General features: G+C 43.7%; 2 protein-coding genes across 9 annotated transcripts in view; both read right to left on the reverse strand.

Moving 5' to 3' along the window:
• Nucleotides 1–4,729, reverse strand: part of POGLUT3 (protein O-glucosyltransferase 3) — a 29,995-nt gene extending 25,266 nt beyond the window's left edge. Inside the window, exon 1 of one of the 2 annotated variants that reach the window (XM_045482697.1) lies at nt 4,441–4,729. In XM_045482697.1, the coding sequence (XP_045338653.1) occupies nt 4,441–4,642 (202 nt within the window). In that variant the 5' untranslated portion in view covers nt 4,643–4,729. The remainder of the gene's footprint in view (nt 1–4,440) is intronic. The other variant, XM_045482696.1, reaches the window with a different exon arrangement.
• An 8,698-nt stretch (nt 4,730–13,427) lies between these two features.
• EXPH5 (exophilin 5) overlaps nt 13,428–20,039 on the reverse strand; it is an 86,604-nt gene continuing 79,992 nt past the window's right edge. For all 7 annotated transcript variants that reach the window (XM_045482710.1, XM_045482709.1, XM_045482711.1 and 4 more), the window contains one exon: nt 13,428–19,522. In XM_045482710.1, the coding sequence (XP_045338666.1) occupies nt 14,136–19,522 (5,387 nt within the window). In that variant the 3' untranslated portion in view covers nt 13,428–14,135. The remainder of the gene's footprint in view (nt 19,523–20,039) is intronic.

The raw sequence follows: 20,039 nt of genomic DNA on the forward strand, positions 1-20,039 counted from the left end.
GCCCCAATTTTGTTAATTCTTTCAAAGAACCAGAACTTAGTTTCACTGATGTGTTCTAATTTGTTTTTTTTTTTTTGCTTGTTTCTATATCATTTATTGTTGCTCTGATCTTTGTTATTACCCTTCTTCTGCTGGCTTTAGGCTTTATTTGCTGTTCCTTTTCCAGCTCTTTTAGGTTTAAGGTTAGGTTGTATATTTGGGACATTTCTTGCTTCTTGAGATAGGCCTGGATTGCAATATTCCCTCTTAGGACTGCCTTTGCTTCATCCCAAACATTTTGGACTGTTGTGTTTATATTTTCACTTTCTTCCATGTATTTTTTTATTTCTTCTTTGATTTCCTGGTTAACCCATTCATTCTTTAGTAGGATGTTCTTTAACCTCCATATATTTGAGGGCTTTCCAAATTTTTTCTTGTGGTTTTACAGTGTTGTGAAAAATACACATGATATGATATCGATTTTTTTGTACCCGTTGAGGGCTGATTTGTGACCCAGTATGTAATCTCTTCTAGAGAATGTTCCATGTGCACTCGAGAAGAATGTGTATTCTGCTGCTTTTGGATGAAATGTTCTGAATATATCTGTTAAGTCCATCTGGTCCAGTGTGTCATTTAAAGCCATTGTTTCCTTGTTGATTTTCTGCTTAGATGATCGGTCCTTTGCTCTAAGTGGAGTATTAAAGTCCCCTACAATTATGGTATTATTATCTATACATTTGTTTATGTTTGTGATTGATTTATATATTTGGTTTCTTCCAAGTTGGGGGCATATATTTTTACAACTGTTGTATCTTGACAGATAAACCCTTTAATTAGGATATAATGCCCTTTTCATCTCTTTGTTACAGCCTTTGTTTTAAAATCTAGTTTGTCTAGGGGCGCCTGGGTGGGGCAGTCGGTTAAGCGTCCGACTTCAGCCAGGTCACGATCTCGCGGTCCGTGTGTTCGAGCCCCGCGTCGGGCTCTGGGCTGATGGCTCAGAGCCTGGAGCCTGTTTCCGATTCTGTGTCTCCCTCTCTCTCTGCCCCTCCCCCGTTCATGCTCTGTCTCTCTCTGTCCCAAAAATAAATAAAAACGTTGAAAAAAAAATTAAAAAAAATAAAAAAAATAAAAATAAAATAAAATCTAGTTTGTCTAATTATGGCTACTCCGGCTTTCTTCTGACATTCACTGGCATGACTCTTGATTTCAACTCAGGTCATGATCCCAGGGTCATGGGACTGAGCCCCACATCAGGCTCCGCAATGAGTGTGGAGCTGCTTAAGGTACTCTCTCTCTCTGTGTCTCTCCCCCATCCCCCCTGCCCCTCTCCCATGCTTATGCTCTCTCTAAAATAAAACTGAAAAACATTTTTTAATTGCTTCTTTTTCATGAAGTTCCTGGAGAAGGGAAAATTTCGGGATTTGCAAGTGAATAATGGTGGTGGAGATGTAAAAAACTGGTTGGGTGAGCTTCTCAGAACTACAGGACAGCCATTTAATAGAAGCTAAAAATCAAGTGGCATGATAGGAAATAGGGAGAATCGAAGGGTACGAAATTGAGGGTGTCTGAAAAGACTTGGTGAAATCTTTTGGTTTTTATGAATTGTTCCTGGTTATGAAAACATTAAGATTATTTGGGGGGAGATTTTCCTGGGAAAAAAAGAGTAAAAGAAATCCTTATTCTTTTGCTATAACCACTGAGAACACTAATGAGTGAGCTATAGTTTCATCTATTTATTATAAAATTAGAAGGAAACTATATAATTTCTTTCCTGTTTAGTCTACTGATAACGTAGTATAAGCATTATTTTTTTAATTTTTTTTAATGTTTATTTATTTTTGACAGAGAGAGAGAGAGAGACAGAGCATGAGTGGGGGAGGGGCAGAGAGAGAGGGAGACATAGAATCCGAAGCAGGCTCCAGGCTCTGAGCTGTCAGCACAGAGCCCGACGAGGGACTCGAACTCACAGACTGCGAGATCATGACCTGAGCCGAAGTCGGATGTTCAACCGACTGAGCCACCCAGGGGCCCCTAGTATAAGCATTATTAAATAATCTTTTAAAATAAAAAAAAATCATGGTTATAACATATAACATAAAATTGATCATCATAACCATTTTTTTAAACTCTCTTTTTTTTAATGTTTATTCGTTTATTTTTGAGAGAGAGAGAAAGCAGGGGAGGGACAGAGAGAGAAAGAGAGAGAGAATCTCAAGTCCAATGTGAGGCTCAAACCCATTAATTATGAGATCATGACCTGAGCTGAAATCAAGAGTTGGATGCTTAAACCATTTTTAAGTGTACAATTCAGTAGTGTTAAGTATATTCACATTTTTATGCAACAAATCTCTACACCTTTTTCGTTTTGTAAAACTGAAGCTTTATACCATACCTTTTCAACAACTCCCCATTTCCCTCTTCCATCAGCCCTTGGCAACCTCCATCCTACTTTCTGTTTCTATGAATTTAACTATTTTAAATACTTCCTATGAGTGGAATCTAAAATGTTAAGTTTAATGGGCTGTCAAACATTCCATCACATGAATGTACCAAACTTTATTTAGCAACTACCTTATAGTTGGCTAGTTAAATTTGTTGCCATAAGTAATTACAACGCAGCAAGAATTTCTTGCATGTAAATCACATTCTGACCATTTTCTCAGGACAGATACCTAGAAATCAGATTACTAGATTAAAGGGCGTGGACATTGTTTGCAAATGACATCTTTTTAGAAATTATATTTTCTAAGTGTTGAACGTTAAGGGCATGGACATTGTTTGCAAACGACATCTTTTTAGAAATTATGTTTTCTAAGTGTTGAACGTTATCTTTTTGTACATTCAATTTTTAAATATTTAACACTCTTGGTACATTTGGAAAATGGCTTTCCAGGAACTTTTTGGCAATTTGTGCTGCCACCTGAAGAGCATGAAGGTCACCGAGAGTCTCCAGAGGCTCCCTTAACAGCTTTGAGTATTACCGCTTAAAAACCCTTTGCCAATATTTTTAGATTAAAAATTAGAATTTTAATTGAATGTATAGCTCTTTCATTAATAGTAAGATTAGCAGCATGCCATTTTGGATCATGTAATTTTCTTTTTTTCCTGTATAAATTAATTTGTCTTTAGTTTTCCCTTTTCTTTCTAAAGCACCCCATTATAACATTATAAAATTAATTTGAGAAAATAAACTTTATACTTTTCTATATTTCTATAGTTAACACCCCATAGTGGAAGACTTCGAACCTGGGTTTAAGCATCTTTTATTCTGGGGCACCCGGGTGGCTCAGTCAGTTAAGAGACAGACTCCTGATTTCCGCTCAGGTCATGATCTCACTGTTTGTGAGTCTGAGCCCCCATCAACCTCTGCGTTGACAGTGGGGGGGGGGGGTGCAGCCTGTTTGGGATTCTGTCTCTCTGCCTCTCTCTTTCTCAAAAATAAATAAAAAGGGGCACCAAGGTGACTCAGTCGGTTGAGGGTCCAAAATCGGCCCAGGTCATGATCTCAAGGTTTGTGGGTTCAAGCCCCACTTCTGGTTCTGTGCTGACAGCTCCGGGCCTGAAGCCTGCTTCAGATTCTGTGTCTCCCTCTCTCTCTGCCCCTGTCCTGCTCACCCTGTCTCTCTGTCTCTCTCAAAAATAAATTAACATCAAAAAAATAAACATTAAAAAAAGAATCCTTTGTTCTGATCCTTAGGGCCATGTAAAGTCCTTCTAAAACTAAAAACAAGTAGTCATGGTTTCCCACTGGCGATGGAAGCAGTGCCGGGTTCTACTGCCTCTTGGTTGATAAAACAGGATGCCAGTTGGCTGAACATAAATTAGACATAAATTAGCAAATCCTGCCTGGGAACACCCAGAAACCACCAGGACAAGTCGTTAAGACGTTGCAAAGGCAAGACGTGTAGGAGAGCGTGGGACGGGACTCAGGCCAAGATCCACCGTGCGGACCGAGAGTTTCACTAATTCCTGCAAGCTGCTGGTGACAACTCCAAACTGAGAAGGCAAACATCTCGCACTCACGCCCCCTGTGCGCACTGCTCTGACATCTCCCCGGGGGATAGGACTTGGCTGTCCCCAAGCCACCAGGCCTCGACCACGGAATCCGAGGATTTCTGGGGCTGGATGACTCACCGCGTGGGGGCGCTCCCTGCGTCACAGCTGGGGTGGTCGGCTAGGGCGTGTGAGTCCCTGGCCTCGCCGAGCGCCTGCAGCTGGACCCCAGGACCCACGCCTCGTCCCAGTTAGGGCCCTGGGAGTTCATTCATTCACTCACTCACTCACTCACTCACTCACTCAGTGGACTTCGCCCTGAGATGCCCTCCCGGTGCGTCCGGGGAGGCGGGGGCGCCAAGGGAGGCGGCCGGACCCGCGGGAAGGGCGGCCGGGGTGGGGGGGAAAGGACGCCACGCAGGCGGCGGGGACAGGGGCGCGCGGAGGCCGGCGGCTCAACGCTACCTGGGGGCGAGCGAGTGAGGTTCAGGCCCTCCGAGTCCACGGCCTGCAGGTAGAAATAGCGCACGGGCAGGACGACGCCGGGCCGCAGCCCGGGCCCCCACACCAGGCTCCGCGGCGCGCTCACCGACGCCTCGGGGGCCCCGGCGCCCACGAGCAGGGCGAGCTGCAGCGGCAGCAGCGCGGCCCGCGGGAGGCGGGGCATGGTCGCCGGGCCCGGAGGTCAGCTCGGCGCCGGCGGCGACGGGGCGGCGGGGCGGCGGGGAGGGGCCGGGCTCCAGGGGCGGGCCTGTCCGCGGCCTCCCGCCGCCCCGCCCTCTCCGGGCCCCAAGCTCCGTGCGCCTCGCCCTGGGGTCAGCGGAGGGCGCGGCCCCGAGCGGCCGAGGCTGCGAGCCTGCGCCCTCCGCCGTCCCCTCCGCCGGTTGCCGGAGCTCACCGACTGTTTTTAAAGGACGCCAGCACAGTGGTGATTGCGGGGTGGGGGTGAGGGGGGCGAGCCAAGGGCCCCCGCAGCGAAGAACTTCCAAGTCGTTTAGGAAGACGCCTTTAGCCCACGATTTCACTGGGTTTACAAGGTGCAGAGCGACTGGCACGGTCCTGGCTCCCCTCCCTCCCCCTGTGGTCCTCTGCTCTGAGATTCCCCCAGCTTCTCCCTAATCTTCTTCCCCCTATACTCGGCTTTTCTCGACAAGTGTTTTCGGAGCGTCCACTAGGTTTGCGACAGACCCCAAGGGAGCTGTTGGGCACCGGGGTAACCGGCTTCGGGGCGGAAGACTTACCTTGAGCCTGGCCGGTGAGCTTCCCGTCTGTCAGGTGGCTCCTGTCCCCTGAAACTGATGAGGTATGACTGGTCTTGGTCACTCAGATGTGGAAGGTGGGTTCGGGAAGAGACTGGCAGGATCCCTAAGCGCCGGAAGCCGCTGGCTGCCTTTTCTTCTGACTGATCCACATTTGTTAATTATTTTTGTTTCTTTTATCTGCTTATGGTTCAAATCTATTCCAAGAAAATAAACACTGTGCTCGGGCTGCGTGAGCCAGGGGGAACCCGTAGTGGGGTGGACACAGGGATTCTGCACCCTCTTGACTCAGGACCCCTATTCAGAAACGCTAGAACCAGGCACCCTCTCTGTTCATCTCCTGGCGGTAATTGGACTAGCCAGCATTCTTGCTATGATTCCCTTTTACCAGGGCACAACCCGTCCCAGTTCTCTTGACCCATTTTAGTAATACTGAGTAGAGGTTGTAGACAGTGTTCTTTGTATTTTAGAAAGATCTTCAGAAACTGGTAGTAAATCAGTGGTAAATGATAAGGCTAAAGTGTAGCATTTTTTAGTACTACTTTCATTGATAGGTTTTATTTGTGGAGTTGTCTGCATGCTTTAAATGGAAAGCATTGCTGTGCTTTAGCTATCACGTTGAAAAATTGTGCAGAACACATTTTATTCACATTCTTCCAAAATCAGACTTTAAAAAATTTCTGGAGAAATAATCTGAGGGTTAGCTGATATGAGAGGATATGATATGTAAAATATGGCCATATATATGTATACTTATATATATATTACATAATATATCCTAATATATTACATAATACTTGTGGTAACACCCAGTATTTTTTGAGAACATTATCAAGCCATACAATTGTATCTGAACTCCTGTTTAGCAATACTGAATCTATACCAACCTGTTTTATTTTCTCATTTTAATCTGTATCTTTAAAAGCATCTCTCTTCAGATCAACCAGTGCCTTGACTAGATTCTTTTTTTTTTTTTTAGTGTAAAAAAATTTTTTTAATGTTTATTTATTTGTGAGAGAGAGAGAGAGAGAGGCAGACTGCGAGAGGGGGAGGGACAGAGAGAGAGAGGGAGAGACAGAATCAGAAGCAGGCTCCAGACTCTGTGCTGTCAGCACACAGCCCGATATGGGGCTCAAAACCACGAACTGTGAGATCATGACCTGAGCCGAAGTTGGATGCTTAACCAACTGAGCCACTCAGGCGCCCCTCGATTCTTTATCATAAATCAAATTTCAAATACTTATTCAATGTCTACTATGTTTTAGACATTATACTTTGACCATAAGACTCGTGTGGCTTAGTGGAAAGACCATCATGTATTGTGGTAGGTGCTAAAATATGGGTGTTGAGAAGTGTACAGGGTCTGAGATTCTAGCCTCTTAGAAACTAACAGATTAGCCTGTTACTATTTCATGGATGCTATCAAAAGACACACGACTCCTGGGTCAGAGACAAAGGACTTTATTAGTCATTGTCAGAGTTTCATGTTGGTTTGTGTTGGACCCCCATGTTCCCTGATCTGGGCAGAATTGTGTTTCTCCATAATCCATATATTGAAGCACTAAGCTCCATTACCTCAGAATGTGTATTTGGAGGTAGGGCCTTTAAAGAGATGATTAAGTAAAAGTAGGCCGTTCGGATGGGCCTCAATCCGATCTAACTGGGGTCCTTATAAGAAGAGATTTGGGGGCGCCTGGGTGGCTCAGTCGGTTAAGCATTTGACTTCTCGGTTTTGGCTCAGGCCATGATCTCACAGTTTGTGGGTCTGAGCCCTGCACTGGGCTCCGTGCTGACAGTGCAGACCCTGCTTGGGATTCTCTCTCCCTCTCTCTCTCTGCCCCTCCCCTGCTTGCTCTCTATCCCTCTAAATAAATAAATAAATAAATAAATAAATAAATATTAAGGGAAAAAAAAAAGATTTCAATTTGTAGCTGATCTCTTAAGCAGAGGCACCGGAAACTTCACCATCATTTGCTTTATAGACTGTAAATGGAGGATAAATACACAAACCTCTCTGGTGCACTATACAGGCTTGCTACCGTTCGTAAGTGGCATCTCTGCCCTTGGTTTCTAGGGTCTCTTTGTATCCTTGTAATAAATTACTCTTCTGACTTTAGAGAACTGTCTTTTTCAGTGTCATTAATTAATAAAAACCTTACATGGGGTGAGAGGAGCTTAGACCCCATAACATGCGTGAAACATTAATTATTTCAATAATATTTCGGGGCGCCTGGGTGGCGCAGTCGGTTAAGCGTCCGACTTCAGCCAGGTCACGATCTCGCGGTTCGTGAGTTCGAGCCCCGCGTCGGGCTCTGGGCTGACGGCTCAGAGCCTGGAGCCTGTTTCCGATTCTGTGTCTCCCTCTCTCTCTGCCCCTCCCCCGTTCATGCTCTGTCTCTCTCTGTCCCAAAAATAAATAAACGTTGAAAAAAAAATTTTTTTTAAAAATAAAAAAAAAATAATATTTAATACCTACTTCAAGTCACGCATTCTCCAGGGTGCTGGGGATTTAAAGTCAGTGTCTGCCCTTTTATGTAGTGCAGTTCCTAGCATGGGTTTTAGATTGTGAGACAAGTGCTTTAAATATTAACTTGCTTTTAGAACCTCATCATATAGGGGTATTTCCACCCCAGGCACAACTCCTCACTGGTCCAGCCCGAGTCAGGGATCCATCTCCGAAACAGTCAACTGTGCTCACACTTTTAGTGTCTTGTAAGAACATCGATTCTTCCACAATAAGCATGTATGTGGGGATGGTGGTGATGACGCGTGTCTGTGTGTGTGAGAGAGAATGAAGTTCCCAGGGGAAAGGAAAAAAAGTGACTGCTGGTAAGACCATCATATCAGTCTCTGTTGCATACCTCCAAAACATTTCTAGAACTTCTTCCAAGTTTACTCCAGACTGGAATGACAGGAAAACTTGGAAAGAATGGTCGGGGAAAAAAGCAGGAGCTCAGAGGGAAAATTAGTACCAGCATTTATTTTATTAAAACAGAGTATTTCCGGGGTGACTGGGTGACTCAGTCGGTTAAGTATCAGTTCAGGTCGTGATTTCAGCTCAGTTCGTGATCTCATGGTTTGGTTAGAGAGATCAGAAATTGAGCCCCTTGTAGGCTCTACCCTCCGCCCCATCAAAATAAATACACTTTAAAAAAACCACAACAACACAATATGTCATGAAAATTTAAGTAGAAATTAAAGGTTTTTTTCTTTACCTTTTAACAGAAAATAACATTAAATATTCTCCTGGATAGTAAATCTTTAAAACAATTGTCTTGGGGCGCCTGGGTGGCGCAATCGGTTAAGCGTCCGACTTCAGCCAGGTCACGATCTCGCGGTCCGTGAGTTCGAGCCCCGCGTCGGGCTATGGGCTGATGGCTCAGAGCCTGGAGCCTGTTTCCGATTCTGTGTCTCCCTCTCTCTCTGCCCCTCCCCCGTTCATGTTCTGTCTCTCTCTGTCCCAAAAATAAATAAACGTTGAAAAAAAAAATTTAAAACAATTGTCTTTAATTCTTTATCTATATACCGATATATAATTCTAAATGCACAAATATAATCATAGTTGTACATACACACGTATATTTCTACATATTCTTTTGTGGAGGTGATCTTGGCTACCCTTTTTCTCTCCCTTCCCTTGTTAAATATACCTCCCAACCCCTACCTGGCCACAAAGCAAATGACATATTAGCCTCTTCTGTATCCTCTCATATGTACACATGCATATGCAGGTTTTTTATTAATGCTTTTTAGAAAATGAGATTTTGCTTTTCTCACTCAATAGTACTAATACAAATTCTCCTAAGTCAACTGATACAGTTCTACTTTATTCTTTTTAATGGCTTCATAATATCACGTAGGTGGATGTTGCATCATATTTTCAGTCATTTCTTTTTTTCTAATTTTTTCTTAATGTTTACTTTTAACACAGAGGGAGAGAGAGACGGAGACAGAGACAGGGACAGAGACAGAGAGAGCCAGGCGTGAGCCAGGGAGGGGCAGAAAGAGAGAGGGAGACACAGAATCTGAAGCAGGCTCCAGACTCCGAGCTGTCACCACAGCCCCCGACACGGGGCTCAAACTAACAGTGAGATCATGACCTGAGCCGAAGTCGGAAGCTTAACCAACTGAGCCACCCAGGCGCCTCCCCCTTTTTTTTAATGTTTGTTTATTTTTGAGAGAGACGGAGAGTGTATGCGTGGGTGGGGGAGGGGCCGAGACAGAGGAGGACGGACAATCAGAAGCAGGTCTCTGTGCTGACAGCACAGAGCCCAATGCAGGGTTCCAACCCACGAACCGCGAGATGGTGACCTGAGCCGAGTCAGACACTGAACCGACTGAGCCACCCAAGTGCCCCTCGGTCATTTCTTATTGAGTGTGCCGTTGCCAGTTTTGCCACAACGAACATCGTAGCAATAAAAATGCTTACGTGTAAGTCCCTACATACTAGTGCTGCTGTGTCTATTGCAGTGACTTCCCCGGAGTGAATGCAGTGAGTCTGTGTGTTGGTTCCCTCCTGATGTGGCATCTTCCTGTTCATAACAGAGACAGCTGCTCCCATGGCAGTCCAATGCTGTGACATGATTTGAGATATTGGTGCTGGAATTTCCACTGAATATCTGTTTTGTCTTCCCTATCAGTGTGTTTGTGAGCAAACTGCAGACGCTTTGCAAGGAGGCCTTTTTTCTCTGAGCCAATCTCAAGAGGATTATGTTGTCTACAACTAAAAATCCTGGCTGAACCAATGTACTGTGGTAAATTTTAATAAGACACCGCACGTATTCAAGATGACAACACTCTGCTGTCCTTGGCAGAGAAACAGCCTTTCAGTTGCTTTTCTAGAAAAGACACAAGATGAGTACAAATCTATTGATTTGTTAATGTTGCGTGTCTTATATTTCAACTGGAAAGAACTGTTCGGTTTTCACCAATGCTACTGGGCACTGGATAACCCAACTCCATGGAGCTCCCTCTTCCTCTCAGACAGAGATGCCAGACTTTCTTCATTCCTCCCCTGGTCTGCAACCAGATAGACTGATCTCCCTGTGTTGGTTGATAGCTTTTGCAGACAAATGAAAAAGAGAAGTCAATGTGTTTTTAAAACTCCATATAAGGCTGATCTCACTCAACAACCAGAGAGATTTGTTTGAATGCATCTGGCACCCCCATCTACCCCTGCCACCTTTTTAGAATTTTTCCTGAAACTTTCACACTTAAAAAATAATCATTTGGGGCGCCTGGGTGGCGCAGTCGGTTAAGCGTCCGACTTCAGCCAGGTCACGATCTCGCGGTCCGTGAGTTCGAGCCCCGCGTCAGGCTCTGGGCTGATGGCTCAGAGCCTGGAGCCTGTTTCCGATTCTGTGTCTCCCTCTCTCTCTGCCCCTCCCCCGTTCATGCTCTGTCTCTCTCTGTCCCAAAAATAAATAAACGTTGAAAAAAAAAATTAAAAAAAAAAAACAATCATTTGAGGCTGGGCATAAAAAAAACAAAAAACAAAAAACAAGTCAAACGGTGCATCGGTTTAAATCATTTATTTCAACACAGGCATTGTTTTAAATTTGCACCTTGTCTTGTTAACACTTTTCATGTCTAGAGAAAACGATTGAGAACAGGTACATAAAAGGATTCTTTGACATTTTAACATTTTAATAAAAGTGCTTAAGGCTTGCCTGCTTCAGAAACACAGGTGTGCCAATCACAGAGAGCCCCTAAGTGGTAATATATTCACAAACTTGCTTGGAAAGTAACATATTTACATATTTACCCCGTACATTTAAACGGGATATTCTAAAGCATTATCACTACCGTTAATAATAAACTTAGCAGTAAGTCCACTTCAACCTTCTAGAATTCCACAGAGAACAGCGCTCTTATGGAGGTGCGAGTTTCTCGATTTTAGTACAGGCACCCGTTTACCTTCTATGCAAAGTTGCTTTTATTCACTTTCTATCAGTCAAAACCTTGTTAGTAGCCGTTGGGAGTTTGATAAGATTCATTGTATTTACAACGGAAAGGGGTCAATTATTTAGAAGGAGGTCTCTAAAAACGGAAACAACCTCACGAAGCCCTATTTTAAATAAACTTTACAGGGTACAGTTGAAGTACCTTATCTAAACAAGTTAATAATTTAAAGGTACTTCTTAGAACAGATTCCCTCATGATTTACTCCATTTACGTGAATGTTTATTTTAATAATGATTGTATCCTTGAGAAAACAAGTCAAGGGTATAAAAATGACGATTATAAATTACTACAGCTCTACCAAAAATGAATATTAAAAAGCAGCAGTCTGTATGTTAAAATACATAGAAATTGGCTGCACTTCTTTAACGAAGTGTTTTTATAAAAGTATCAAACTACAGAAGGTGCCATTTGTGTGAATTTTCGGATTTCTTGATTCTTGAGCCAGACCAACAGGCAAATAGTGCAAAGAGTGGTCATCAATTAATTACCTTCGAATTCAAATAGTAGATTCTAGTGCAGAGAAGTAGGACCTCGGGGTAGCTGTTCATCCTCACCTTAACTGACGGTTGCTATAGCCTAAACTCAGTGAAAAATAAGCTAGCTTCATTTCACCTTTTGTAACCTACATGTAAACTCAGAGTATTTACTGAAATAGAGCTTGCAAGCCGATCATTTTTCAAAAACGGAGAAGCTTAATATTAAAATATTAACTCTGAATATCTTAAAAATTACATGGAAAACTTAAGTCATGGTTTATGAAAATTTCACTTAAATAATCAGATAAATACAAAAAGGGGAAAGGCAGAATTTACAAACATAAAAAAAAGGGATAGAATGTTATTTGCTCTTTACCATACAAATTCAAATATTCGGAACAGTTGATTTAAAATGCTACGATTAGTCTCTCTGAGCTTGGTATTGGTGGGAGACTGAACTTTAAAACAATTTACAGACTCAGGGAATAGCTTTCATATTAGTTACCACATGTGTACTGGTTTTGAGAGTCCTGGAAATGATGTAAACTAGCTGTGGCATTTTGCTTCCGGGCAAAGCAATGGTTACGAGGATAATAATAATATAGCTCTTTCTTGCCATTTCTATCAGTTCTAGATCTCGGTTTGCTTCACCAGCACTACCATTATCCTTAATTTACATGGATGAAACAGACTAGGTGAGAACAATGGAGAATAAAGTTAGGCCAGGAAGCAAATATAAACCAATCAAAATGAAAACCACTCCCATTGACCTTCATAGTATGAAAATCCCGGATGGCATTGCTTTCTGTAGTTCTAGTCAATTATCTTCACTGCCGTCTACTGGTGTTGATCCTGTTAGGAGAGAAAGTTCCAGAAGTTCTGCCTGGCAACTAAAGAGTTAGAAATCAAGTTATCAGTGAGTATGAGACGTATTTAGCCTAGATAAATTATTGAGAGTAATCCTAGCGACAAGCCCTTAGAAGCTCTGCCTTATCATTCCCCATGGGTTTGGTAAATGATCCTGCAAAGAAGACTGAACCCCAGGGCGTCTGATCTGACTCAGCAGCATTTGAGGGGCTTGGCCAGTGCTCCCGCTGGATATTCATGACAAGTACATGCACAGAAAAGAAAAAAAAAAAAAGTGTTCTATCCTGCAAATAAAAATAGAGAAATGGATTGTCCTGGAGAAAGGAGAAAAACCAGCTGAGGAGAAAGCTGCAGTGAGGATAAGCCAGTCTCATGACAGACGTCCACGTACCTGCAGGCCCAGTCACGCTCCCTTCCTAAGCACGGTCTGTGGCCAAGCCACCTTCTACACCAGCATGTTGCCTAGTCTGAGTCTCATCGACTAGATTAAAATTCAGCCCTTAGGGATGCCTGGGTGGCTCAGTGGGTTAAGCGTCCAACTTCGGCTCAGCCAGTGATCTCATGGTTCCTAAGGTGGAGCCCTGCATCGGGCTCTGGGCTGACAGCTCAGAGCCTGGAGCCTGCTTCAGATTCTTTGTCTCTCTCTCTCTGCCCCTCCCCCGCTTGCACTCTCTCTCTCAAAAATAAATAAACGTTCACAAAAAAATTTTTTTTTAACTCAGTCCTTAACAAGTCACCCAGACCGTACCAATGTCTTCAAAGGTATTGCCAGGAGTACTCGTATTTTTTGGTTTGAAAGGGATTCAGCTCCTCTTCCGTAACCTCAACAAATACATCAAACATCTGCTCCCTGGCTTCACTATGGATATAACACCATGCCCTTGTGAAAATTTCCTTATCTTTGTTTGAAAGAAAGAAAAAAAACACCCTAATCCTTCTAAATGCTGATGAGTCAAACAGGATGATAATATTTACTCCATTGTCATCATCCCTACATTTTTTTTTTTAATGTCCTGACTATAGGGCATGGATTGGAAGAGGCCATACAGAATTTTCTGGTTGTTCTGGGTAATTAATAAGTTTTGTGTACGCCTGGGACACTAGGGTTATAAATGACAGTGAAAGGTGTAAAAAAAAGTTAGGGAGAAAGTAAAGCAGAAAGCCAAAATTTGGACAGTGAATTAGAGATGAAGTGGAGGGAGGGGAGAAAGGCTAAGAATATATATATATACATACATATATATATGCATATATAGACGTATATATATACATATATAGACATATATATATATATACATATATATATAGACATATACATACACATATATAGACATATTTAGACGTAGAAAACGGCAGAGAACCCCCCCAAAACAAGAATTCATTTGTTCTAGAATTTAGGAAGCATATAATGCTTATATATGTTTATATATTATAGAGTGGGGGGGAGGGAAAGAGAATCTGGGTAGTTTCAGAGCAGGTGCTGCCCACACTAGATCTTTTTTATACGTGTCCTTCTCAAGGGCATACACATGTACACTTGATTTCCATTACAAACTTTTGGTGGAAAGGTTATATGCATGTTACTGAAGAAGCCTCACAGTTCTGACTCTTTGTCATTTTCATCCAGATAGTATTCGTCATCCGTGGTCGTGTCCGTGTCACAATCTGAGTCTACTGGAGTCTTTTCATAGATACAAAGTGGTGCGCCTGGAGAGAAGGCATCTTCCGGCATCTGGCCGCTAGGAGAATCTGAGCTTGGCAGCTCTGTTGGCTGAGGATGGTTAATGACATCATCTTTCAGGAAGCCGGGGTTCTTAAGAAAACTTGGTTTCCATAATCTTCCTTGTGTGAGTGACCTCTTTACATTCTCCAAGAAAGCCAACTGTTGTTCTTTCCCAAAAATTCCATAGTCAATAGGTCTAGATATAGATGTTGCAAACTTGGGCCCCATTTTTGTTCTGCCGCTACCCAAAGTCCGGTTTTCATTTCCATCACAGGAGGAAAGCTCAGAAAAGGATCTGAATCTTCGACTGTATCCGCTGTTGCCAGAGAATTCATCCCCGAGGGTCAGTTCACTCAGGGCATTGTCAATAGAAGTGCTCTCAGAAAAATGGCGCCCCCTGACCTTTGGAGGATGACTTTTGCGTACCAGATCACCGTGCACATTGATGCTTTTTAAACTGTTTGAACGATAGGGGTGCAGTTCAGGTCCCCACTCCAGAGATGAAGCACTTCTTTGTTGCTGCTGATAACTGGCCAATGGAACGCTTACTCTAGATTTCTCTGTAGGCTCCAAAGGAAAAGGAGGGTTTATTCTTCTCTGATGGTCAGAGAAGTCTGCTTCCCCGAGGTTGGGGAATGTGGGTTGGGCCAAAGTTCTTGACTCTCTTTCCAAAGTCTGAGCTGCTGTTACATCTTTAGACTTCTCATACTTTGGTGATGATTCTGAGATATTTTTAGACCCATTCTGCTGTAGCTGTGAAATGCTGTTAGACTTCGGATTGCTTAAGTGTGTAGAAGCTTCTCTACTGGGTATTACAGTAACCTGGAGAGAGTTCTCTGACTTTTCCACGTCCGTTATATCGTGACTCAACCTGCTTTCATTTCTGGATTCTATGGACTTTGGAGCAGGCTCAGGGGACGGCAGGTTGCACTCGGCCGTGCCAAGAGATAAGCTGCCAAAGCCAGAACTGTTCCCACTTTGGGGGAAGATAGTAGCTACGTGTCTTCTGGGGCTTAAATCTTTAGCTGGGAATTTTCTGCTTGCTTTGGACATGGCTGCCAATCTGTGCTTAACTACGGATCTGTTTTTCCCTTCTTCTGGGTCATCCAAGCTGGTTTTCTGTTTACTGCTTCCTGCAGGAAATGAAGGTTGATCCCATGCCAACTTTAGCATTTCGTCTTCAGCCTTGCTGTTCTCTGTCATGCTTATCTCCTGACTCCTTGGAGGTAGCTCTCTGGGTTCAGACTGCGAACTGTCTAAATCTGGTTCACCTGAACAAGTCCCTTCAAAAAGCTGTAGTTTATGCAAAGCTGGAGTAAGAGCAAAGACTTGGCTTTCCAAGTCAGAAAGTGGTTTACTAGTCTCTTTTTGGAAATCTGTTCCCATTTCCCCTCTTACTTGACTAGGCTGCAATCCATTGGAACTACCGTCCGCGATCTCTCTCGGAAGGCCTTCTCCAGTTCCAGGAGCTGTGATGGCTATCCTAGTACCTACACATTCCCCGGAACTTCTTCCATTTTGGGAACTTCCAACATTCTCTTCTGAATGGGCTGGGAGATTAGAAGGACCACTGTTGCCCGATTTACTGGATTGCTGACAGCTTTCAGCTTTCTCTTCTGTACCTTTTTTTTCCTGAAGCATTGATGAAGGAGGCAGAGTTTCGCTTTGCAATCTTTTCCCTCTCTCTTTTCTGCTCTCTGAATCACCTAGGGGTGTTTTAGCGAAGTTATCTGGGGAAATCTCTCCAGTTTTAGATTCTCCTTTATGAAGAGAAACACGTGGCTCAGTAGAATCCACTTCCTGTAATGTTGGTTCTGAGGGCCAAATGCTTGGTAATTGTGAAGCGGTCATATTTTCACTGGTGCGAGAAAGACAGTGGGTCTTCTCCTGAGCAGAGGTGACCAGCATCTTTAGACCTTCAGATGAAGGTGTTCCTGACTGCTCTTGGGTAGAATAATTTAGCTTTTCTTTTTCAAAAGCATTGGGAAAGGTTTCAGTCTCCACTTTAGTTGATTCCGTAAGTGAATCGATATATCGTGTATACTTTTCAAGAATGTTAGAGAATTTTTTGCTGTATTTCCTTGGTAGAGTGTAATATACTGAAACCACCTCAAGACATTTTACATTATCTTCATCGCCAGAAACAGAAAACGTACTAGTGGTCTTAAATTTACGTAACGTTTTCCCACTTTCTTTTCTTGACGCGTCTGAAGAGAAAGGCAGAGGGTCTTCATTTGAAAGGGAAAATAGACCTGTCCCGGAGGCAGCCATTTTACCATCCTGTTCAGTGCATTCTGGAAAGTATTCCTTTTGGTGGTGTCTTTTTGGCGAAGACAAATCGCTAACGGGTGAATTATTTTCCAGAGGGCTAATGATCGCCTCCCAAGGTTTTAGTGTTACAGCAGAAGCATCTGTGTTTGAGACCAAGCATTCTTCTCTTTTGTCTCTCCCATCTGAGGCATCTGGTACCCCTGACGGACACGACACGGCCCTCTTGATGAGGAACGGAAGTGGTCCTTTTCTAACAGAAGCAAACCCAATGTTTTTCAGGCTTGCCACCTTCTCTGTGGCTTCAGGTGCTACTGGGACCGAGTCTGACACTGCTTTGGAACATTGGCTTTCTGACTCAGGAGAACTGGGACCGAATTTGTTCAATGTATACTTCCCTGCTGGGTGTTCCACATTATTTTTGACTTGGAATGGAAGTGGTTCATTCCTACACGGAGAAGCCATTATCTTACTTTCCGACTTCCTGTTATTGATGAGAAATCTGGCTGATTTTGTTGGTGAGGTGCAGGAAGTCGTGTGAACTTCAGGAGGCTTGGAATTGCTTTGATTCATCTCCACGGAGCTACTGTTCTCACTGGTGGGTGCTGACCTACTTTCCATTTTGCTTAACTTCTCCAGAGAGGCTATGCGTCGCCTTACTTTTCCTTTTCCTTTCCCATCCTTGAAAGGAGAGTGAGAACGCCATTTGGCAACATCAACTGCCTCATTGTGTCCAAGTACACACTCATCGTTACGCTTTGGGTTTTCTGAGGGGCTTAGGGCAAACTGATCACTTTGGTCCTTGCTATCATTGTCCTTTTGTGCTCTTTCTCCCGGAGATGGATCCTTGCCCGAAGGACTTTTCCTGGAGAACACTGTTGTTGAAGGAATCGCCGGAGTGTCAAGGAAAGAATTAGTCGATGGTGAGGAGCCAGGTAGTATACCCGATGACAGATCTGAAGAATCGCGTGGGATCTTACGACGAGCAGCTGGTTTGCTACAGTTGGTGGAAGGACTTGTGGTACCTTGTTCTTCCTTGGTATCTGAAAGAGCAGGCTTTTCTGCAGACTGTGCCTTTTGACCATCAGCAGGTTCAGAGCTCCAGTGGTTATTTTTAATAATGCCTGAAATAGCTTCAGTACTCGCTCTTACTTCCTGGTGACAACCTTGATCTGGGCTGGGCCAAGACGCTGTTGTGCGTTCCTGAATGAAAGCAAGGGAAGTTGCTGAGCCAGGTTGTCTGTCCCCCGTGTGATTCTTATCTTTTTTAAGTTCATTGGATCGCTCTCTGTGTGATATATGAATTTTGGGGCTCTCTTTCCTGGAAATGACTCCAGGTGACCTCTTTGAACTTACTGCGGTAGATGCATTAAAAGCAAACCCTTTGCCCTTGGCTGAGTCCTGGGAGAGGGGACTTTGAACGTCAGAGGCATGGTTAGAGGTTACTGTCTGTGAGACTGGTTGGGGGACTTCACTTGTCATGTGTGTCTGGTCCATCTTGTGTAGTTGTTTGTCTTCTTCCCGAAGGGTTTCCTTCAAGACTTTCTCCTTAGTCACTTGTGTGACCAAGATACTGGGTGGGCTTTCAGTAAGAGGTGGAGAATCAACTGAATCGCTCTTGGTCACAGTGACTTCCGGATAGCTTTTTATTGGCAGAGAGGCAGGCTTCATTTTGTGCACAGCAACTGTGGGATTCTGAAAGCTGGGCCTCTGAGGGTTCCCTCTGTCATCGGGAATCGGGGGGAAGGAGGTGTTGAATGAGGATGCTAGAGTCGTCTGAGTATTTCCAAACGAGTAAGGTTCTTTGTCCAGGTGTACTTCTGTAGGAGGACCGCCCTGTTGGCATACTGACCTGCCAGATGTGCTGTGATAGCTGGGCCCAGTCCCAGGGCAAACGTTTGGCATGCTGAAATGAGTCGTCTGGCTCTCATTGCCTCGCGACACCTCCGTGCTCTCCAGCGTGGTTGTCTGAGAGTCAAACTGCCAGAGATGTGGCTCTTCGTGATCTCTGAAAATATTTGTTTTGTAACCAGGAGAAAATGATCCCCAGTGTTGAGAATGAATGCTATGGCTGTGACCAGCTGATACGTCCATGGATATCATTTCGGAGTCTCTGTGAGAAGTGAATGGATGCCTACTTTGAGGGAAGTCAGACCAGAAGGAATGTTCTTCGTGTTGGCCCCAAAGAGGACTTTGTTTAAATCTCTGTTCCCTGTTTCGTCCAAAGGTATTGCTAGAGAAAGATCTAGCAAATGGGTGTTCTTGATGGTAGAATGGCATATTTTCTGAGTTCTCAAATGGGTCAGGACTCATTGCATTGTCCATGCAGGCGTCTAAATGAACACCTTGGTAAACACTCTGTGAACGGTAAAATTCGTATCTCCTATTCTCCTGAAAACACCTGGGATACACATACTGGTCAGCAGAGTCGATCTCCATCGGTGAAGGTGCCCCCAGGAACTCTTCCTGGCTCTGCCCACCTCCGGAAGAATCTGATCTATTCCATATAATGGATGATAAAGGAGTTCTCTTTGGGCTCTGCTGGTGTCTTGGTGGTATAAACGCACTCTTGTTCTGAGTTATTGTTGGAAAATGTAAGCTTCTTGTTGTAAAATATATCGTAGCCGGTGACGTTGATGGCTGCCTGCTGTCGAAACACAGAGAAGTACTACCGAAACTATTCTTTTGCACGTAATCTTCTTTTGAGAGTCTGGGCTCCCTTGTCCTGTACATATCATAAATTGTTTTTGTTCTAGGAGAAAAGGTTTTAAAACCTTCCCTAGGGGTTCCTGGTCTTAGGATGTCATAGATAGACCTATTTGAAGCTCCATTATGGTGGTTTTGGTACCTTCCCGTGATACTTCCGTGCGTGTTCCCCCTGGAGTAAAAATGACTGCACCGTGCTCTTGATCCGTAGTTGAGAGGTGCTGTGGTATTCCCTGAGCTTGGACACTGTTCCTGAGCCAGTTTATTATCCAAGTCGTCTAAAACTGAAAGGACAATATGAGTCAGGTTGGGTTTGTTTTTTTTTTTGGTATGAGATTTTACAGTCTAATAATAATGAGTTTTTGAGGTCCTTCTTCAAGAAATAAAATCATTTATTATTTAAAAAAAATTTTTTTAATGTTTATTTTTGAGAGACAGAGAGAGCATGAGTAGGGGAGAGGCAGAGAGAGAGAGAGGAAGACACCGAATCTGAAGCAGGCTCCAGGCCGCGAGCGGTCAGTACAGAGGCCCGACGCGGGGCTCGAACCCACGAACCATGAGATCATGACCCAAGCCAAAATTGGACGCTCACCTGACTGAGCCACCCAGGAGACTCTTTATATAAATGTGGTGACATTAATTTAGATTATGTTTTTAAGAGACTGTGACTTTTACAAGGTTGTAGTAGAAGTTTCTTTTTCACACTTTTCCAAATCATACTTTTTCAAAACTAACCTTCCACGATGCCTTAAGAACATAAAGCTACATTTTTGTTTTCTAACCACAACATTTTAATTGTGG

The sequence above is a fragment of the Leopardus geoffroyi genome, chromosome D1 (assembly GCF_018350155.1).
Source record: "Leopardus geoffroyi isolate Oge1 chromosome D1, O.geoffroyi_Oge1_pat1.0, whole genome shotgun sequence".
Lineage (NCBI taxonomy): Eukaryota > Metazoa > Chordata > Mammalia > Carnivora > Felidae > Leopardus > Leopardus geoffroyi.